This window comes from Andrena cerasifolii, chromosome 10 (genome assembly GCF_050908995.1).
Source record: "Andrena cerasifolii isolate SP2316 chromosome 10, iyAndCera1_principal, whole genome shotgun sequence".
In the NCBI taxonomy this organism is placed as follows: domain Eukaryota; kingdom Metazoa; phylum Arthropoda; class Insecta; order Hymenoptera; family Andrenidae; genus Andrena; species Andrena cerasifolii.
The window spans coordinates 2,310,509-2,334,673 of NC_135127.1; the positions used below are offsets into that span (position 1 = coordinate 2,310,509).

Sequence of the window (24,165 nt, forward strand, 5' to 3'; positions counted from 1 at the left end):
TACTCGTGTTTTTGCATTAAAAGGATACCTACATGAAACTGCGCGGGGCACGTACAAAAGCGTATGTTACAAATTTTTCAATAGAATTAGTACAGCCGATTGTGCGTGTATTAGGTAGAGCCGGAAACGATTTCGCAGGGCGTGTCATCAATGCTGCCGAACTGTATGGTGGATATTCCACTCACTATGAAAAGCCCTCTCAGTTTTATTATTCTCGTGTCGAACATTTTAGGGCCGTTATCAGAGGTACATATAACGTGCATGCTCCCGAAATTCCTAAAACTTTTTATGGACGGTTTTTTTTAAATCCCTTCTATAGTCTCACCAAATATAGTTGGCAAAACGAATGCATGTAAAAATCTATAGATTTGATAGAACGCAGGGGGGCGGTACTGTCTGCAATAAAGTCAAATAGAGAGCCAGGTCCATTGGAGGAGAAAAATTGAAATGCTTTTTAATATCTGTCAGTTCCATGTAACTTTTTGTCAGTTATCGTTACTTTCCCGTGTAACAAGGGCTTGGCGCTAGAACTATCCATTATTAACGTGGGTATATCTATTTCTACCAGAGCGATCAAAACGATACATTTTTGGGAAAATGTACAATTCAAGCAAAAAGTAGTGTCAGTCCCACATTGCAATGAAAGTCACGGGAAAATTCGAAAACTGCACTGTCGTAAATTCGACTAATTTTTATAAGAAATACACATCAGCCGTAATCATTTTAAATTAAAATAGTAGGTGCACAGTTTACCTGCAAATGTTGTAAATATTATCTGAGAAGTATTTTGCCCGTTGCATTGATACATCGTTAGGGAATTTAATCCCGGCTGTCTTTTGGATTCTAAAACTCCAGGATTTTATATAAGTATCAAGTTATAAATTATCCCGAGAATTTAGAGAGTTTTTAATTTATTTTATGAACAATTTAAATATATGAAAATGGGATCCAAAAAACAGCCGGGATCCCGGGATTACGATCCCGGGATTGAATCCCTTATACATCGTACAAATGTTAAGTGAAAAGGATCGGGATCAGAAGAATTAACGCCCCGGTAACATCGAATTCGCGAGGAAGGTTAAAAGCTTTTAAATGGGGAGCATTTTCCATTGCTACCGATGCGAGACATTTTCATTAGCATTTTATTGCGCAGCACTCCTTTGCTGTTGGTCACGCATGCGAGCGCCGAATACAATCGGCGGAGCCGTGCGTTGTGTTCGAGGACTCGTTTGGAAGAAAAAGAACGGCTGGCTGGCAATTATTAAAAGTTTCGTTTACAGCCAAGCCGGATGGAGCCAAACGCGCGTATAACCGCCTCAACAACGTTTCAAGGAAACCTGCAACTAACCACAGTTTACAAGGCATAAAAGTTACGCAGGTTTCAGGGTCGGTCGGGTGCAACTTTTCGCATTACCGTTACTAATATCAAGAGCATGTCATCGTGAATCTTATACGGGTTGACTCGACTTCTTCGTAGAAGAAAAGGGAGCAACAGTGAAGAATAGTGAATCTAAAATAATTTTAACTTAATCACGGTTAATGAGTATTGTAGTGGCAGTTGTAATTACAGATATATTGACAATTAAGGGTGTCAAATGATGTCAAATATTAAAGTTATATAACACCATTGTTTACCTTTTAACTTAAGTTATTTGTAAAATGAAACGAGAGGAGAATATTCAGTGATATACGAGGACAGTGGTGCACACAGGATTTAATATTGGGAGGAGCCGAGTTGAAGGGTTAAAAAGAATTTTCAATGCAAATTCAATAAAATTCATTAGGTGATTATATAAATTTATTTACAGAATAAAATGCAGGTTTCTTTTCTTTTTACAAAGCTGTTGAATTTAGCTTAAGCCATGATTACATTAATTTCCTTTTTCCTTTGGGGGATGCTCCTTGGCCTCCCCTCTGGGTGCGCCACTGTGCAATGCGGTTTAGCAAATACAATAAAATGAATATTGAATTCTTATATGGAAGAAGAAATTTTGAATCGAACTAATATCAGAATACTAAGTAATACTGTCGATTCAATTTTTCAAGGCACAGCAAAATAAGCGTTATGTATTTTGCAGCAGCAAATTCATTAAACGAACGAAGCTTTTCAGCCACCTCTGCCCCTATTATCCAGTTCCATCGAAAGGAGACAGCGGCAACGTCGACGTCGAAGTCATCGACGACAGAAAAATTTGTGCGGCAAAAATATTCAGGGGTGGTTGTTCGTAAACCTGGGAGAAATATCGACAGGCTAGAGAGCGGCCTATAAAGATAGAGAGAGAGAGAAGCGACGTTTTGTATTCTCTGTGCGGGCAGAGTCGCTGGAACAACTCGTTATGCGCGGTGAAAAGCATCGACGCGTGTTGTTGAGGAAAATAATTTGTCTCGCGTCAACAGCCTCGACGCGTTGGAAGGCCTTCTCTCTGCGTAGCGATGGGCTGCGCTAAGTCGTGCGGCGTATGTGACATTTACGCAGGGCACATATGTATATCGATATAGAGAGGCTGGCAAACAGGGGTGGGGTGGGGGTAAGAAGGGTGCCGAGGTCGTATCAGAGCCAGTGAAGCCGAAGCCTCATTATTGGGGGATTACGGTTCATTAATTCCGATCCAACGTTCTGAACTACACGCGAAAAGAAAAAGCCACCCCAATCGATATCACGAAGAGAACGTTTGAAGCTTCCACTTTCCTGCTCGTTATGTTTATCCCGTACACGTTAACAGTGTTGTCTCTTTAAAACTTGCTACACAAAAGTACGAAGCCTTATTATAGTTTCGAGTACACACCCCTCCGTTACACTCTGCTCGGCATTCGTTTTCTACGTGGCCCCATCCGTCTTTGTAATATTTAAATCACCGGAAACAAGGCGATCGGTACCTTTGGGGTTTTCAATAATCCTATCAACCGGAACGTTTCTGTGCTTCCTTGCGTGATGTTAGAAATATTGCAGAGCTATTTTGCGCTAATGATTTCATGTTCCTCGAACATAAAGATGCTCATGTGCCTAATTTTGAACGAAGTTCAACCACAGCTGCATTAATGATATTTCTTTCCAATATTTGGAGAAACCTGTAGCAACATAGCTGCGGCCTTAAGGAGGTTCGATACCGGAGAAAAAAATAATGAGAAATCTTCGAAGAGTGTTTTAATCTGATGTTCAAAGTGTTCAAGATGTCCGCATTGTGTGAAAATTTCAAGTCGATTGACCGCACGGTTCTTGAAAAAATTGAAATCAAAGTTGCGCTCTTATACACAGGCTGTTATGGGAGAAGCGATGAAATTTCTATAAAATGTTACACAGAGTCCTTAAAAATAGTGAGAAAGTCCTAGAAAATGTTGCAATGATGTACGATTTATTAGATAATTGAATAAATAGCAATGTGCTCGTATTTTTGGAACTGCCTGAAGGAACTGTTTGAAACGTGGCAACGCTGTACGCCGGGTAGTCATCTATACAATGTATATTTGTACAAAGCATACAGTAAAAATGAGTAAAAACACTACCAAGCTATAAACATGTATTTAGTAATTTGTTGCGAACCGATACGAACGCGCAAAAGGACGCCACAAGTGTGAGATGGAAGGAGACAAAAAGATGGACGCAAAGCGACGTTGCCGCATTTCACTCGCATACTTTACGCTACTTTTAATGAAAATATTGTGTTTCTAGCTGCATTAAACATACTTTTTGTTTAATTGAATTCCAAAACATACAGTGCAGTAATAATTTTATTAGGAATAGACATGTAAATAACATTTGTCTACATAATTTTTTTTTATCTCAGATTGGTATCACTGCAGAGCTCCCAAGTATAAGCATAGGCTTACCCCTCTCGCCGCCTGCCCCGCAAGTGAGGTATCGAACCTCCTTAACAAGGCGGTTGATGAGCAGTTGCCGCCTATGCCCCTGCATAGAAGGCCCCGCGGGGCCCCATGAATAAACAAAAATTATGATTAGGTATGGGTATCCAAACACTATATTCTTTCCGTGCTACTACACTTGGCCCATTCTTAGTAAACTACCTCTTCATTTTCCCGAAATAATTGGGCCCCCACCGAGAAGGACCCCCTAGGGCCCCATCTTAAAAAAAAATCACTATAAACTATATTTTTTTTTCTGCACTTAGCCCGTTTTTAGTAAACTATTTATTTTCCCCAAAAGTGTGCCCGTCAGAACGTTTGCCATTTGGGACTTTTTTCTTAAATCCACCACTGTCTGCGGCAAACATAAAACGATGTTATACAAATTTTTATTCAGAGTCGCTATCAGTAAAACAAATTCTCTAGACTCGGGAAAAATATTTATGAGTCTAGGAGTAACAAAAAAAGTACCTATCATCCAAGATAGGCAAACAAATATTACAAAGATTTTGAAAGTCCGCAACACGAAAGAATCTTTTGGAATAAATTTATTCTTGCGATCAATGTTTACTTATTGCCAAACAGGAAGAAGGGACATTGCACAATTAGTGTATAACTATCTTGACACCCGAAATACCGCAAAATTTTGCTCGTACCTGAAATATTTGCTCGTCTCACGAAATATGCGAGTACTTACGAAGAACTTGTTACGTATTACTTTCATGGTACACTCGCAAGTTTAAAAAATCTATGACCCTTTGGGAGCGATAAAGTCTTTGTAGACCAAGGCTCGGTGCACAGAAGCGCGATATTGCAGCAGACTTGGCAACGGAATGAAGCAATTACCTACTGATTGGAGGTTCTCCCGTCTGCCACACCATCACACTTGCCAATTCGCCAGCTGGTAATTTCAATAGACACAACTGGAACCCCAAGATCGGTTGGAATGCCGATTGCCTCTTGTCCGCCTGTTCCTCGGCGGGTCTCAAACCGAAGAAATGGATCCAATCCGTTCAATTCGTTGGTGTTACAAAATATAAGTTCAATACTTTAGTCTGTTTACAAGAAATATACCTAACTTTAAATTTGCTTCACCCTTTCTAGTTATAACCCAGTCACTTGGATCACTTTACGAAAACCCAAAAAAAGTGTGTAGGTACTGGGTGTTCGTGTCGTTTTTACAGTGTTGTACTATGCAGTATCAAATCCATATTCATATTAATTAAAAGACAAAATATTCTGTTCTACCAAAAAGGTCCCTTTTCACGAAGGAAATTGATAAACTGAGAAATGGTGACTTGATCGCAGCTACAGAATGCCAACACTGGTTTCTATTTGCGATTCGCAACAGATACTTTAGGTGGGAGGGTCTTGTAGTATCGAGGGTAGCTCCGCCAATTTGAGAACTGATCAGTTTAAGGAGACGTAAATCCTATCTGTAGTATTTTAATTCTGTGCTTATTGAATCAATTTCATTTCAGTCACGTTGCAGGCAACGTTACTTCGAAGGAATCAGCTGACTATGTTTAAGCGGAAGCTCGAGGACGTCGGGCCTTAATTTGCCTCGATTTAAATTTAATCACGATAATAGCGATATTAAGGACCATTCCGTAGCAGCGATCCCTTAGCAAAAATGGGATCCTATCGGGGGACCTCCATGTCTCACGCTTGATCGGATTTCTTTTTCTTAGACGGTACTTATTCTTGCCCACGGGATTTAGTCTTCCGTTCTGACTCTCGATACGGAAGACTCGCCAAACAAGTAACAGTTGTACTGGAGATAAAAGCAATGCAATTACGAGGCAGCCGAGGGAATTACTCAGGGAATGTCTTTAATTAAATGTTGGAAGCAGTTTCCGAGCCTCCGTTAATGCAGAGACAATTTCCTTCCATCCACTTTTCGTTCGCTTCCTCGAAGAGAAAGGAACATCCGCCGAGGCTGGAGGGCTACTTCTGCCACTGACGCTACGTCCACCTACAACACACGCTCTAACCTTTCCCGGCTTAAGGAACTTTTAAACTTCGCCTGTCTAATCGCTCGCGTCAATGTTCGTTCAAAAGGATTCTCTCAGAAATCGAATTTCGTCACGGAACTTTCGTACCGATATACGTAAATCGAACATCTGCATTGGATTGCTACGATTTTAGTTTAGATTGCACGAACTCTGTCAATGATGGCCGTTAGTGAAATGTACTATTATTTCCAGTAGTTAACTATACTATTTATTTTCAGCGTTTAAAGGTTATAGATAAATATCTGTTCTACTTCAGGGGAAAATAATACTTTGCCTTTAAAAAAAAAACAACTTCTGGGAAGTAAAGGAACTTGATTTTAGTATCTTTATAAGAATATTTCATAATCTACGTTATTTTCATAAAGACACAATATTTTTACGTGCGTTTATCTAATGATCGATGAAACATCTTGAAACATTAGTTATTCTTTTCAGAATATTCGAGGATTTTTTTTTGCATGCCAATACTGTAAAACATGCATCTACATTAGGGCGCAGCGACACTAGGGTAGATGACCCATTTACTGTCAGTGTCCCTATTACTGCCACTTTATTTATTTCACTTTAAAAAAACGTAATATATAACGAATAGAAATATAAAGAATGTACTATAATAATAAGAAGAACAGTCCCAATTTTATGATAAATTATTTTTTAAACTATTCATTATACGTTGCGTGTTTATTAAGTAAAATAAATGAAGTGGCAGTAATAGGGACACTGGCAGAAATTGAGACATTCACACTATATAGATGAAAATTTAAATTTGAATTTTCAGTTGGCCTGCGTGCGGGATAGTTGTATTTTGATTAACCAAAGACAACTGTAAAAAAATTTGGAAAAATATTCATGTCTGCAGGTTCCTTTTTCTGTTAAAAATGTTAAAATTCACAATGTGAATCTTATTTTTTACATTTTGAAGGGAAAAGGGAACCTGCAGACACGAAAATTTTTCCAAAATTTTTGTGAATAAAATAAAATCTACGAATGCAGGACCTTCAGCGTCGTTTCTCAGAATCCATTTACGAAATATCTTACTTAGGGAATAATCAATTCTGCTCAAGTGCTTGTACATACACATCCCCAATGCTAAATTTAAAGCAGCTGCTTAGGTATGCAAAACACATCACATGATAATTTGTGAAATTCTGTGACAGGTGGATATTCTCCTAATGTCTCTAGTGGGATGTGCAACAAGTTCGCGAAGATTGTCTCTTCCAGCTGAGGTAGACACACGTCTCGGCCACCTACGATCATTTACCGCCAAGTCGAGTGTACCAAGTTTTCTGAGGCTTCTATCGATAAGAGTTCTACGATCTAGAATCCTACAGCGAGGAAAATATTCTTGCTACGGACGAAGTGTTTCACTCGCATTCCCACTCGCCCGACCGACTATTAAATGCATGCCCCCCATTTCAGCGTAAGTGCACTTAACCATTGCACTAATTCAAGAGCTGAATTCTACTAGAATCAACTAGAGACAGCTCGATACTTTCTTTCACAGATACCCAGATTGTGTGCAAGCAGCAAGTCAGGATAAGACGTTGTTATATACATGCACCGAAGCAAAAAATGAACGCTTCGAACGTATGTATCCTTTAACCCTAAACATTCAGAAGAAGCTATACATTTTCTCATTTAAGGGGAGGTTCTGGGCTAAAAGTCGTTTTTTTTTATTTCATGTTTCGAATGTTCAACCTTTTAGGAATGCGTGTTTAAAAGGATTTGTGAAATTTGTAAAATTCTCGAAGCTATAGGCATTTGAGTAGCGGCAAATGCATGGGTCACAACCGGCCACTCGGTGCCCACGTAAATCTTTAAACGCATTTTTCTCGAAACAGTGTTCTCAAAACGGTGGGACCTGTATCTTCAAAAGTTATTATCCGATTCGACTGAAACTTTTTTTACTTTGAAGAATATACTTCTGGCTAGCAGGGAAGCCAGAAAAAATAAAAAAAATTGAAAAATTATAATTTTCAACGGTGTTGAAAGGGTGGAAAATATAGGGAAAAAGTGATTTCAAACTTCAAGTGTCGTTATTTTCTAATAAAATGTTATTTTGCAATTTGTTCTGGTTTCCCCCTCTAGCCAGAAGTATATTCTTCAAAATAAAAAAAGTTTCAGTCGAATCGGATAATAACTTTTAGGGATACAGGTCCCACCAATTTTGATCAATTTTTTGACACCTTGATTTTAACGACTCCCCAGTGCCGTCTATAATGATTAATTATAAAACAAAAAATATATTTCTATAATTTAAGACATCCTTAATACAATGCAAAAAGTCCCATTATATTATATATAGTAGTTTTCCTTTAATTAATTCCTAAAGATCACCTATTTTTGGGGGCTCTAGACCGGAACCTCCCCTTAATTCAGTACGGGTTCATTTGAAATATTGGCATATATCTATGCAGGGCTGTTCCTGGCGGGGGTGCAGAAGGTGCCTCAGCACCTGGGTGGCCAAACTTAAGGACGGCCGCGGGCCGTTTATTATACGTTTAGTTTTAACTAATAAGAAATTATAATCGAAACTCTTTTGCACGATAGCTGTTTAAAATTATGTATATATAGATATAAAAGTAAACACTGAATATCAAATTCTTAATTAAATACCATTAAATTAATAAGGGCGGCAATACTGTTTTCCCACCTGGCGGCCGAAACCCAGGAACGGCCCTGTATCTATGCAACATTTTGTCCATTCGTTGCCACACAATTTCTTAATTTGATACGTGAAAACTGAGTTTAATTTTGCCATCAAACATATATGTGGTTCAGAGTTGGGCATAAACTAAATAAACAATTATTCAAATAACGGATGAAATAAAAGTTACTTCAACTGTAGATTATTTAACAAATAAAGTTAATTTTTGTATTCGATGAATACTTTTTTTTTTTTAACATTCATTGCTCATTCGGAAATTCTTATTTAAATAAAAGTTTTCCCCATCTCTGCTGTGATCATTGAGATTAAATTTAAAAGGTATGCAGGAACAAGGCCAGTTTGAAATTCCTTCGCGCGTGCTAAAGGGCGAAAGATATTGAGTGGTGGGGGCGTTTTTATTCCGAGCACTTAATTTCCGCAGCGACAGGGTGGCCGGGAGGGTGGGATCGTTGGGGGAGGGGCGAGCGAGGAAAATAAAAACGAAGCAACGTTACGTAAAATTCTTGCGTTGGAAACGGCCGTTACGTCCTGGTACGTTTCAGCCGACACCGTGGCAAAACACTTCTCTCGTAGGTTTGCTTTTATTACGAGACATTTCAGGAGTTTGCAGAAACGTGGGGTAGCGAAGAGCACGACGCGCTCGCGGGGGATAGTTCCGCGAGCGTGTCGCGAGGCGTGACAAGAAATGTCACACGCTCCAGAAGGCATAACTACGCGTGAGGCCGGGGCTTGCTCGTATTCCACCGGTGACACATACCGCGAGAGACGGACCGCGAACCTCGCAGAAATATTGAGCCTCTGGAGAAATATTGCCCGCTGCGTGACGCGCGAACACGCTGTCAATTCGAGTAGCGTATACCGCATTATACGGCTCGATGAGCCTCCAGAAAACAAATGATCGGGGAATTTGCGCGCCGCGGCCAGCAATTTTTCACTGTAATAACCCCCGGTTTAATGATCGATCAGTTGATGCCACGCCATGATTCCGAAATTGAGCCGCCTCGAATGCCCGGAAACCCCCCGGGGAAATATTGTTCCTCTACAATATAAATGTAAATCTGTCGCTTCGCAGCATAGAAACGATTGATTCCGAGAGTATTATTTTTCGCCTGCTTTTTTTGCGTTCACATTACCCGAATCTTCTCGGATGCATATTCTTGATTACTATAGACCGTTTTATTTATAGTTATATTTTTCCGCGGAGAACTCTGCAGTACCTTCACTAAATTATCTAAACTGTTTTTTGTTTATTTTCTGCGCAATTAATATTTTTAACGAAATAGGAAAAGACGTGAAAAGTACATTGAAAGATGAAAGTATTAACAATTTTTAAGTTGGTAACTATGATTTTTAATATAACTAGCATATTTACGTATATATCTATACTATTATATAAAATTGAAGTTGCATACTTTGAAATGCGGTTTCTCAGTAAATACGAACTGTACCCACAAGTGTGTTACATCACTTTGTTCGTCTTGGAGAGAGGAAGATTGTAACGTTTTTATTTTTCTTAAATACTGATTTTTAAATAATAGTAGTTCGGGACGCGACCGCCAGGTGGCGACCGGGCGAGCGTTTCTCGCTTGCAAAATAGTACCGCGGCGGGAATAAGTGGCCGAGGGCTTTCGAGTTTACAGATTGCAGACTACAGATTATGAATCAGTCGCGCTAATAATTCGGGCGAAGCCGTGACGGGGGATGCTAGTATACATATAAAATAAGAAGTCCTGACTGACTCACTCACTCATTAACGCCCAGCTCAGACCGTTTAACCTAGGAACGTGAAAATTGATAGGTATATGTTTTTATGACATATGCACCCAATAAGGGAGAATTTTTTGGAAATTCCGTCCCCAAGGGGGTGAAAAGGGGTAAAATGTGTTTTTATACAGATTCCTGAAAATCTCATCGGCCCAATTTGATATCGGTTTTAGCCTAACAACACAAATGGTTAAAAACCAATATCTCAATTTCCCTAATCAACCCTTAAAGGGTCAAATCTGAATTTAGTAACAGATCTTTTTGTAACATGTCGTACTAACAAGGAGAGTATCCCAGGTGTCCGCATCCGAGATTCCTTTGAATGTTGGATATGTTTTAAAGGACGAAGAAATAAGATATACGTGTTTTCTTATAGCGGCCCGCTTTCATATTTAGGGGGTGAAACCACTGCTCAAAGTTATAAGATTTTCAGGTGTTCGTCTCCGATTGCTTTGGTTTTTGATTATGTTTCAGAGGACAGAAAAATAAGAAACAGGGGTCTTTTTATTTTGGCCTGCTTGCATGTTCAGGGGATGAAACCACCCCTCAAATTTCACGAGAATAGGTGGTGCCATCCTCCGATTACTTTGGTTTTTGGCTGAATATCTTATAACTTTGAGGGGTGGTTTCACCCCCTAAATATGAAAATGGGCCGCTATAAAAAAAAACACGCATATTTTATTTTTCGGTCATCCAAAATTCAAAGCAATCGGAGGCGGACACCTGGGATACTGTCCTTGTAAGTGTACATTGAATTGGGGCGTCTTAATTTTTGAATAGTAGGTGTGAACCAACATATACATATATAAATACTCGTTATATAAAGGTTACTTTACAGAAATTACAAACAAATTCCTTCAAAGAACTGATATAAGCATAATTCCTTTTAATTAATCTGCCGTACCGAAGCACGGATATTTTGCTAAGTAGTTTAACATATGTAGCATGTGATATATTGTAATGAGTTTTTGCCATCTCAGTACAGAAAAATTATCGACACTTTTTTTTAGAAAACACATTATCCATCAACTGTTACGTCATTATTTCGCCCACGATCTTCGTACATTGAGTATTGCTGTTTACAAAATAATACAGTATCAAAATTTCTTGTCTATATTTTGTAGAATGCGTTTTGCACGTACATATTTAGTTTTGCATACTTGGGACTTGACACTTGTCACTTTAAATTGCAAATTGTGCAGTTTTAAGAAACCAATGATAAAACTACCCTTCGAACCGAAATACCCTGAATAACTCATATACATTAGACTCCAAACAATTTTCCTAATACGGAAAAGAACCAAATCGTTTCTTGCTTTAGAAACTATAAATACTACACAAAGTGTATGAATTTTTGAAATCTAAGAATTACATTAATTCCATAGTATTAGCATAGAGTGAGAGATTTTCAATAACAACACAATACAAGATTATATTCAAATAGTAAAATATTTGCAACCTAAAATAGTAAAAACTTTTCGATCTGTTTAAGTTTAAATATCTTCTCTGCTACAATACTCAATACTCATACACTCCTGGACACTAGGGATTGCAAACCGGTAAATCGGTAAATCGGTTTGAAGTTTTTTTTCACTGATAACGTAGTAGATGTCGACGGAATTATGCGCTACATATATGCGCTACATTGCTATACATACAATTTTTACCGGTAATTCGCCAAATTTTTACCGGGAATTCGATAAATTACGTATTTCTCGATATTTGCCGGTAGATCGCGAGAAATAGTAGCGCATATATGTAGCGCATAATTCCGTCGATATCTACTACGTTATCAGTGAAAAAAAGCTTCAAACCGATTTACCGATTCACCGGTTTGCAATCCCTACTGGACACACGTGTGCTATCTTTTTGTTCAGGAGTGTAACTAACAAAGCAAACTACAGACTTGCCATGTACCTATCATACCTCCGAAATATATTATTCGTTTTTACACCGTGAACTCTAAATATTCTTCTAAAACGACAGAACACCATAACATTACCAGAACCGAACTCCAACGAATTTACAATTGTCTATAACAAATAAGTCTTTATGGAAGCTTGTACCTACTCTATGAATTCAAAGCGATAGAATTCCAAGGATAGACAAGCTAACATCTCCGTATTGCCTGTTGATGAAAACTTACAACGGTAATACCGAGAAAAAAAACCGATTGCGATTGTCCTGGAAATATTACACGCTGAATTACAGTGCAGGAATGCTTCGGCTTTTCGAGCAGCGTAAATCACATGCATAGGTACCCACGGTTTCTGAATGCGAAGTGAAAAATGTTTACGGAACTCGAGTCATATAAAGTAGCAGTTTTTTTCACTGCAAGAAACACTGCAGTATTGACAGTACGAGATATTGGCTACAGAAATCGCGAAAGCATTGGGGGGGCGAAGAATTATCTTTCCATTCAATGAAGTGGACTTTATCACCCCTTTCTCTTCTCTGATAGGAGGAAATGATTGAAACCATTCTACTGCATTTTTAATCCACAAATTTACAAGTCCTTCGACACATAATTTAACGAAACTTTAGAATCTCCATTGTTATTGGAAAAAAGTGCTCCCCCACCGGCCGGCCCGAAGTTATTTTATAAAATTTCCACGATGATATATGCAGACCTTTGATCGAGTAACATTAATCGAATCTCTGTGTATTCCCTCGCCGGCTTTTCATCGATAGCGGCGATATCAAACGTCCTTGTCGATTCGCGTTACATTGCAGTTCGAACTTTCACCATGAAAGTACTACTTCCGCGGAATAACGATAATAAAGTTTGAGCACAGCATAAAGGGGAACCAAATTGCCTGCAGAGATGTTCGGGCCCGCGTACATAGGCCAAAGCATCAGGGCTCGTAAAATGTTTTCGTACGGTTAATCGCGTATGATCGTCCTTACGTTTTACCACGCCCGCAGTTACACTTGTACGCGGCATGTAGTAGCTCGCCGACGCAGATTCAGATCACGGTATAAAACAGGCTCGCCCACGAATTTTTATGCAACCATTCCCAGGAAAACGTTTTGGGATCGCCCGATCGGCCGCGATTCCTTTTTAGTCTCGCTCGTTTAGATTTCAAGAACGCGGATAGCTTCTGAGAAGCTGAATTTATCGGCCCGGAAAGTTTTTGAACGTGGAAATCTTGGAGGGCAGGATGCCCTTGTTCCCTCGGCGCTCCCTCGTGCACGATTCCTGTGTATTCGACAAGTTGCTCGGCCTCTCTGTTATCCTATCTGCCGTCGAAGGAAAACAGGGGCTCGATATTTCGAAGAAGGTATCTCTAACCCTAGAGAGGAGGTCCGACCTATAGGTATGTAATACACCGAGAACGCTCGCGTTTGACAAGGACGAGACTCGAGATTCCCCTCTCCTCCGTTCCCTTTGCCAGCCCATGCTGCTTCTCCTTCGATGTGGAGAGTCCTTGGAATACTCCAGCGGATCCCTCATATTTGCGAGGTTCCAGCGCAATACGCGCATCTCTCGGTTTAACAGGCCTTAATCATCACAAGGACCTTCTTCGAGCTGAACGTTTTCGTCCTGCGGCCGGTTATCCGGTACCCTGGAGCATCCCCCGTAAATACGCTACCATCCTACCCACTTAATCGCTCACCCCTTATACAAGCAGCTCGCCCAGTGAACGTTTTGCGTGGATACCGAATAGGGAAAATATTTGACTAGCTCAGCGCCAGCGCACCGCGCTTGCAGAGAGGAGTATAATTTTCGATCTTACTTAAATGTTTTTTTTTTGTATGCAATCAATAAATATGAGAACTGTTTGTGTAGATATTAAAGTTGGAGTCATTATAGGGAAACTAATTCGCAATTAAAAGACAGCTTAATTGCGTGGTAGTACCTATTGTTCTATGTGCAGAGTGATAGGACATCTGGGTAAAGCAGGGGTTGAAACGATTTTAGAAACTACTGTTTCAAACTGTTATATTATTGTATGTATTGGTTCGTCGCCAAACAGATATGAAGTCCCGATATTTTGAATAACTGTTAAGGGGGGAGACCACTGTGAAAAATCGGAAAAATCGATTCTCCTTTTTTACATTTTCTGAAAGGCGCATGTTGCAGGAATGCTCTCTCCAAATTTTATTAAGAAATTCGCAAAATTGACGGAGATATGGTATTTTCCGTGAAGCGGTGTCAAGCGCGCGACTGACAAGGGGAGGGCACCCTGTGGTAGACACCGATTTTGATGAGCCTTGGCGCGATGGATCTATATCGAAAATAAGTAAATAGGTGTCCAAGCGTTTCTGCCAATGGATAATTTAACATATTTTACATTTAGTTAATTTTTTTCTATCATTTTTTAACCATAATTGTTGTTTAAAGCTTTTATAAACTGTTTATTTGATACTGTATTTAATGCTGCTTTTAAAATTCGCGGTGTTGATAAACAATAAGCTAGTTGTTTCTGTATCATTACTTTCATAAATTGAGAAATTAAATTTTTATTCAATTATGTGTTAGTTCTGCAGACCTCAGAATCTATTGTTCTGGTTTTCTTTTACATGATTTTATCCTTAATGCAGTGCATGCATAGATCGGACGTAAGGGGTAGCTAATGGGACGTGTCTTTGATTGTAGCGGTGTTTGAATTTTTTTTCTAGAATTTTTGTGTCTGAATGTTTTAGCTACTCAACGCCACGCATATACCGGCTTCCGTTAATGTCATTTTTTGGAACGATGCGCCATTATTGTGGCTTTTACACGCAGGTGGCGAAAAATCTCTCCGTACAGGGGTATAGCGCCGCGGTCAACCCTGTCGTAGCTAAAATTTTTGAAATTGAGACGGGTACGAGATCAGTCGACATTATTTTCAAACATCATTACAGTAATCTGGGGTGCGAGTGGTAAACCGATCATAAAAGCGGAGCACGCGGCTCGATTACCTGGGCCGGGAAATTCCGAATAGCTCTTTGCGACGTTAATTTGAAAGAGACCATCCTAAAATTTTCGGAGCTCGGGCATCACTGCTGTCCAGGCAGCTCTCCGCTGGGCCAGTGCATGGTTGTAGTGGAATGCGTCCGCGAGGCGCTGTTGCCATTTTACAAGTTCGCGCGAGCGCAGGTTGCAGGATAAAACGCTGACCCTGTACTACTGTAGCCATTAGTCGAAGGTCTATATATACTATATGTAGACTCTATAGTCAACAGAATTTACAGGGTGATTCACTTAAGTGTGTCACTTAAATTACTTGTAAAGTCTTTGTTATATGGAGAACTGGTTCAAACAAAAGTTGTAACAACACAAAATGGTGTCAAGAGGATTTTGCTTTTTGATTGAGATATGAAGGTGATCTTGACTTATTTAATTTTAATGAGTAAAAATTGATCCTGCAATTATAAAGCGAGAGTTAAACGGTAAAAACAAGGGTAATGAATATTTAGGTAATAATTAATAATAATTACCTAAATATTCGGTAATAATATATTATTATTATATATTATTATTACCTAAAATATTATATTAGGTAAAAATTACCTAAATATTCATTAAATCATTTTTAATACAAGTAATGTTCAAAATGTTGTTCATTACAATTAATACAAGTGCGTAGTCGATTAATAAGTGAAAATAACTAGATAATTATTACATTGTGTGCTCCCTTGGTACAATACAACTTTTGTTTGTACCATTTTTTCATATAACAAAGAGGTTACAAGTACGTTAAGTGGCACACTTAGGGGAATCATCCTTATACCCAATAAACTCCGTAGATTGTACTAAAGTGGTATGTAAGCTCGATAATCTCGTTAGTGAAAAGTTTTTCCCATTTATCAGAGGGCAGTAGATACTTGGTTGCTTGCATTTTATTAAATACTGCTCTTCTTCTACCTCCTTAACCTTGTAACTTAAAGGTAGACACACTTACACACTTGTAAGAGATCAGCAAACGTAATGTTCAGCTTCTGTCGATAGTATCTCAGTTGGGCCCACGTTCGTATATAACATTATCGCGTTATCGGAGTATAGTGTGCTGATACCCTACGGCGATTCGCGCTAAACTAGTAACCCTGCCTTTAAATGGGATTCCGAGATTCCTTCTTCAGTTCATGCGAGAAACGTGGGGTGGAAGGTAGGGATAAGGCTGGACGGTGGTATAAGTGACAGAGTGCTCCACGCATTTTCGATCTATCGCATATGTATGTAGGCTTAGGGTGGTCCTTATTTGCTCTCACCCCCCTAGAACGGTGCCATTTGATTAACAAATACTCTCTGAAAAAGTTTATTGCAATCGGACGTCACGAAAGGGTGCCGACCAGGCCTTCAAATTTAGAATTCATCCGTAGTTGGGATTTAAAGAATTTCTCAAAACTGGTAAACCCTATCGAAATTTTGTTCAAATAATATTAAAAGAGCATACAATTTTCTACAATTACTGTATATATAATTTTCTCGTGCTTCCAACCATTTTTTAGATAATAGCGTTTGAATATAGAGAGTACGGTGTCACGTATTGTTTATACGCGCTTAGTGCCGATCTCTCTATATTTAAACGCTATTATCTAAAAAATGGTTGGAAGCACGAAAAACTTATATATACAGTAATTGTAGAAAATTGAATGCTCTTTTAACGTTATTTCAACTAAATTTCGATAGGTCTTACCATTTTTGAGAAATTCTTCAAATTCAAACCATTGATGAATTCTAAACTTTAAGGCCCGGTCGGCACCTTTTCCTGTTGTCCGATTGCAATAAGCTTTTTCAGGGACTACTTTTTTATGAAATGCAACCATATTAGGGGGTGAGAGCAAAAGAAATCGGAGGATGAAAATAAGGGCCACCCTAATGTTGGTTCGATCGTCATCTTCGACGTGACATCTTCATACTGACATGGCATCGAAAATATCGAACATCGACGTCAATCACACCAACACTTCAGCACCTTCAACTGTTGTTCTGTAGTGAGTTGCCAAATTCCATCTACATTAATATACACAATTTTCTATGCGTTATATATTCTGTAATATCTTAACAGAAATGTGTACTGAAACTTGCTTGATTTCTGAAAATATTTGTACTTATAAACAAGGTATTTGTAGGAGTCTTATAAATACACGTCATATTAATTGGAACCTTAATACCAGAGGATACTACAAGTAATTGAAAAATTTTGAAATATCTTGCAAAGCACTTCTTTCTATCGTTAACTGTATAAGAGTCCTTGTGCATCACGTTACTCACACTAGGTGTATAGAAACATACTCCTCCCTGTATGCTTTATTGTATAACACATGAATTCTACAATGTACTGCGCGTTGCAGAAATATAATGACGTAGAAGCAGCAGAGGCTGAAGTCGGTGGTATCCTTGAGTGTCTTGCAGACAATTCAAAAGCCTACGAACATATTCACCATACTTTTTTTATTATTAGCGTTTTATAGTCTCAACACTCTTAATTATTCGATTGCAGGAACAGTGGACGGTGTTACTGGATGTTACAAGGGGTGCTTCCGTCGGAAGAATTTTTTCTTCGATTTAAGAAATGGAGGTAAGTTAAAATTCAATGGCAGATAGCAATAAGCGTGGTGGATTCAAGATACATTTTCGTTCGACAAAAGCGATGTTGAACAAGGTACGAATGATTATTACAGATGGATATTGATGGATGAGCAGCAAGTAGAAGAGGACAACTTCCTGCAGTGCGTGTGCAGCACAAATATGTCTGCAGATATGAAAAATGAACGGGCATAAGGATTTTATGGTAACTTGAATTTAATGCGTTTTACGGACACGTGGGATTGTCAGTTATTAACGTTCCTTCGAAGTTAACAAATCTAGATTCACCCTAACGAAAGGGCAAGCTGCGTGACGGGTTTCTGTCCTCCGTTTTCGCACCCTCGGTGCGCCCGATGTGACGCAGCGAAATCTTGTAACGTTGGTGTCAAAATTTGCATAATTCGTCATGATAATTAAGCGATCTGCATATTACGTTCCCCTTTATGTCAGTTTCTCTTTTAAGGGCAAATGGTCCCTGGCACGATCCTGAAGTTCCTCTTCCGTGCTCCATAATTTCTCCCCCGTATTCCGCTATTAGATTAGAGCGTTATAACGAGTAATATTCACGTAACAGCCTCGCGTCTGTTCTCGCCTCACCCCTTAGCCAGACGCAATCCATGATTTCGCACACGCAAGAGACAGACGTCGGCGTGACACGGAACGGAAATCCCTCGTTGATATTGGAAAATACACGATTGCCCCCCCTTTTTTTTTTATTTTCTTCCCGTACTGATGGACGCCGAAACAATTGCTGAATGCATCAGAGAATATCTGGTGTGCATGGACTTTTAACGTTTTTCGTTTTCCCCTACATTCGTTTCCTCGTAATCGCGGTAAAGTGAATCGAAGTATAGTCCTCGTCTACGTAATGTTCGCATTGCGGTCGAGCATAACGTTATACTTTATGTAGGGGAGACTGCTGTACCATGGAACACTTTTTACATTTTACTTTTTTTTATTTTTTGGTTAGAATATTTTTTAATTAAGAAGTGATGATGATGATTACTGAATATTCCTTTACAACGTTCTGTAATTATTTTTGTGTTTTACAGTGATATTGAGAGTTAAAAATGGGTCATGTACCGTGGAACACAACCTCTTGTACTTTCGAACACTGACAAATTTTGGTTTATAATCAAAAGCTGCGCTTCCTGAGTTCCGGAATTTTGCCAGTAGTCTTGACAAAGTGTTGTTGACATTTTTTGTTGTTTAGACTGATCTCCTTTTTGAAATAAATGATATCGAACAGGGATTCGAGTAATTATTTAACTCGGCGGAAGGCGCTACTGTGTAAAATTTACCACAGAGGTAAGTTGCGAAAATATGAAGACTGTTTGAGTTTTTGTTACAATTTTTTAAAGAACTTTAATAAAGATTTTGAGATATTTTATCAATTTTGTTGGATTCTTAAAACACTGTACTTTAACATAAAAATTACAAAGTTAAAAAAAAATTTCTGAAACCGTGGTTTTTTTCGTTTCAATTTTGAGTATTTTTGACCAGGTAGCGACAACCTGTGCTACAATATGGGGTGCGCCTCCCGCCGGGTTAAGAGTATACAGTATAGGGATGGTTATATTTTTTATTTTATTTAGACCTGGAACTCATTATACTTACAAGGGGAGGACACCATGTGGTAGACACCGATTTTTGACACCTGCCAATGGGCCTTAATAATATTATTAAAAATTTCATAGTGGCCGTGGGATTTTAATGGGTAAAAATCCCACACTACTCGGGTGCCCCCGAGGGATTCCCTTCTGAAGGAGTCGGGATGCCTTTTGAAGATTTTCCCAAGTTAAAAAAAATTATAAAAAAATCATTTATAAAAAAAAATTTATAACCTTTTTTTCACGTGGAGACATCTTCAAAAGGCACCCCAACACCTCCAAAAGGGAATCTCCCGCGGACGCCAGGGTAGTTTGGGATTTTTACCCACTAAAACCCCACGGCCACTATGAAATTTTTAATAAATTCCATGTAAATAAATATCTCTATTATTAAGCCCCATTGGCAGAAACGTTTAGACACCTATTTACTTATTTTCGACATAGATCCATCGTGCCAAGGCTCATCAAAATCGGTGTCTACCACATGGTATCCTCCCTTTGTTAGTTTTAAAAAGGAATAAAGGAAGAAGTCAATTTGTTAGAGGTCCATAAAAATTCTTGAATTCTAGCGGGGCGTAAATCTTAGGCCCCTTTAGAACGTGAAGATTTGCCACCTTTTCGAGGGAAACGACGAGCCAAGACCTAAAGAAGCGGGAAACGCAACAAAGTGAATAACGCCAGAAATGGGACTTATTCCCTTTTCGAAATTATCGATTCAATTCAGAAGTAAATTACTACTACACTCATCGAAGAGTGGCGTCAGATTGCGTGGCTGACGTTCTGTCATCGTAATTCCAATCGATTGCAGACAGCTAATAAAGTAATGGTCCGTCGTTAATGGTCAAGCGGACTCATTAAGCGGAATGCTAATAAACAAGAGTTTGAAACTTGGATATATCGATGGACGTCAATGAATGACGGTCGTGCGATAACAACGAGAATGATGGAAGAGGAATACTGTGTGGTCAAGTTCGGGTGGCGGCTTTGGGAACTTTCGCCAATCAGCAGGTGGAATCCCGGACGGAACTCACTGACAATTCAATTACAACTGGGAATTCCTGGTCCGACCCTAAGCCGAGAAAGTTCGGCGGTTTGACGGAGGCCAAGGGAGATTCAGCGACGGAGAATAACACTTCTCCAAGTGTTATGCAGATTTCTGTTTGGCCAGTCATTAGATTGCAGACAGGGGATGTTTGCAAGCACGACAGTCATTACTATAGACGTGCACCCTATACGCTTTATGTACCTGTTTTAGAGAATGATCATCCATAAGGCCACGGTGCTTCTCATCATCTACAGTGTCCTGGACTCCTTTTCCTATGTTTCCTTTCCCAGCATTTCCTTGTCAATTTTAATATCAATTGCTAGACAGTTATATATCATGTATCGATCATTTAAGCTGCGTGTTTCAAATTGAAATCGTGTCAGTGTCTGGAGAAGATAATTGTGGCAATTATAGAACGTTTAACAACTGTGAACTTGGTAAAACAAACTTTGTGGTATATGTATACATTAAGGGAGGTTTGCGCCTTGTTGGGCCGAAGAATAGGTAATTCTTTGTGAATTTTTATTACAAAAACGGTGCGATAAATTAATTTGAGGTTTGGCAGGCTGTTTTATTGTATCTTGAACTATTGCTCTGAATTTTTGTGTGACAGTGAAAAAAAATACATGGCAGATACAGAAAGAGGGTTGAAAAATAATCGGGTGGTCCTCGCGTTGACGAAAAGTACTGTAAGGTTTATCCGAAACATAAAAAAGAACAGAGATTCTTTGTATATATGAATGTGGCTATCGATGGTAGTAGATTTATTAATAAATATAAAAAAATGTTAAAATGGCAGCCTTTTGAAGAAGGCGAAGCGTCTTGATTTGAGTCTGAAACAGGGTTTGCCGCAAAATCGGGAAAACTTCTTTAAATAAAAAAGAAACGGTAATAGATACGGCAATAAATCTACTACCATCGATAGCCACATTCATATAGTTTAAGAATCTCTTTTATTTTTTGTGTTTCGGATTACTTTTTTTGTTTTTAGAGTACTTTTGGTCAACGCGAGGACCACCCGATTATTTTTCAACGCTGTTTTTGTATCTGCCATGTTTTTCTTTCACTGTCACACAAAAATTCAGAACAATAGTTCAAGATATAATAAAACAGCCTGCCAAACCTCAAATTAATTTGTCGAACCGTTTTTGTGGAAAAAATTCACAAAGAATTACCTATTTTTCGGCCCAACAAGGCGCAAACCCACCTTAAGTCGTAGTGAATGTGGTGTCTTGAGAACCGTGGAATAAAGTAATAAAGTCGACTGCCTATTGTAGTCATCTGTGTGGTATAACTGATACGATACGCATAAAATGTCCTTTAATGTCATATTAAAATTTGACAAATACAGGTCAAGTGTTACATTTAGTTTCAAAAATGAATATCATGATAGGACACTTGTACACCTTCAGTATTATAACCTACTGTTGTACGCAAGTCAATTGACACTGGATTTCACTATTGTTCCAATTCATCTTTACTTGAAGAATATTAAAATCTTTTGAATATATACCTATCAAATGTCAGAACTTAGTTGTGTGCTCAACTTTTTTATTTATACTGTTTTTAACAGAGCTTTGTTATCTGTTTCATTATTATTCAATAAATGAAAAGTTTTATTGTAAATAAGTAGATCGTTTGAAGTCAGCATTAGAAGAAAAAGGTTTATATTTTAAGGAAGAAGAAGGGTTTATATTTTAAACAAGTAGGGGAGACCGGGGCTAGTTGGTACGTTTTTCAGTTTTCAATGTTTTTCATTTTTGTTTGAATGTGAATTACTTGATAACAAATATGCTAAAATATACTTCGATCTTTCCTCTTTGATATATTGTAAGCGAAAACTTGAGAAAATGCATACAAAATGAATGAAAAAATATTATTTGGATGAGAGTAAAATATATCAATTTACCTCACTGCAGGGCTAGTTGATACGCTATTCTGTTTTAAATTTTTTAAATTTTTTATTTGAATTAATTACTTAATAACAAATATGCCAAAATATACTTTGGTCCTTCCTCTTTAATATATAGTAAGCGAAAACTTGAGAAAATGCATACAAATTGATCGTCCAAAAAATGTTTTTTGGACGATCAATTTGGATGTATCAAAACTATTTACTGTTTCTCTATATAAACGAAAATAGTTTAAAAAACGATTGTTAACGTCAATGTACACACTCGTACGCTGGATCGCAGGAAAAAATTAACAATATTCGGATATCTCGCTCAAATGGAGCTACATATATACAGTGTCGAGATAATTCGTCTGTAACAACTTGCCCCCTGTATCAACTAGCCCCGGTCTCCCCTATGTATGTGTACAGTTTAGACTATAAATATTAAAGTTCTGCAGCACCATTGTCCTTCCAAAACTTTTTCTTATTATAAAAGAATATTGCAAGCCACGTGTTCAATAGAAGGAAGCGAGTTTTAGCCTCGAAATTTTTCAGCTTCGGACGTCATGAAACGTCCTCACTGCAGCACCTTGAAGGACAGCACGCAACTCGAAAAATTACAGTACGGTTCTCCTCCTCCCTCACGAGTCGACACCATCGCCAACTTTTGCCAGCCAATAAGAAAAGAGGACGAACTCTAAAAGTCAGATTCACTTCGACGGCAAATAGGGAATTTACACTGTTCCGAAGGCACTGTGTACGAAGTTTCTACTTTAATTGGTAATGGAATAAAAGCTGGTAATTTTTTCTGTTTTGACGGAATCCAACACTATGCACCTGCCTGATTCTTTATTATCTAATTTAATTCATTTAATTTAAATTAATAGTCGTGTGTTCGCTTTAATACTGATGGTTGCTCCAGGAAATGTCAGGAATCTCAAAATAACATACATAATTATATTTTCGAAAGATTGATATTTTCCTATCTACTGAAACACGATGCATTGTTTAAGCACATAAAATCCACCAAGCATGTAAACACACTTACCTGCCCTACCACTTATTTATACCTATTACAATGTCATAAGGAAACAAATTTTTTAAATTTAAATTTGTCCACTGCTATACATTCAGCGATGATTAGTACTCAACAAGTACCCTATACACTTTGAAACCACCGCGTGTGAGATAAGTATCCAAATGTAGATACATCTAGGTACAAACGCTCTTCTAGTTAAAAAACGTTGGTTTCTACACCAAGTACGTTAATTTTATTTCGTAAAACTTAATCACTCTCACCACTCTAATTTAGCATACTACGAAGAACGCGTAATTTTTTTTAAATTCACGTGACACAACATTTATTGGTAGGTACGATGTATTTTGCTTTCAAATGCACAATACCATTGGAACGTTGCGATACACTTTTAAAGTTGTACTTCAGGATATAAGAAATAAGGTATAAAGACAGCGAGACTCACCGGCATAGTTTGGCTCCCGTGTAAAGAATTGATCGCCGCTAGCGCTTCTTGATGTGACGAAAGTTTTACGAATGCACAGCCTGGAACAGAAAGAAATGTTTCGTTATTCTTCGATACTGGCTTATTGATATGTCTCTTCGTGGGCGGATTTGAAGAGTTGGCGCCTCTAGGCTAACAAGTGTCTGCCACCCTTTCCGCGAAATATCATTAAACATTTCGGGTTAAAACAGTCGAGGCAATTTCGAAATTAATTCAATATGGCAACTCACATATGAGTTATCTATAATACAGCGTTGCCCCGATGGGCGGTC

General features: G+C 38.5%; 1 protein-coding gene across 15 annotated transcripts in view; it reads right to left on the bottom strand.

Annotated features, from left to right (window-relative positions):
• Window positions 1–24,165, bottom strand: part of Bru3 (CUGBP Elav-like family member bruno 3) — a 516,822-nt gene that overhangs the window by 49,426 nt on the left and 443,231 nt on the right. For all 15 annotated transcript variants that reach the window (XM_076821684.1, XM_076821678.1, XM_076821681.1 and 12 more), the window contains one exon: window positions 23,855–23,934. In XM_076821684.1, the coding sequence (XP_076677799.1) occupies window positions 23,855–23,934 (80 nt within the window). The remainder of the gene's footprint in view (window positions 1–23,854; window positions 23,935–24,165) is intronic.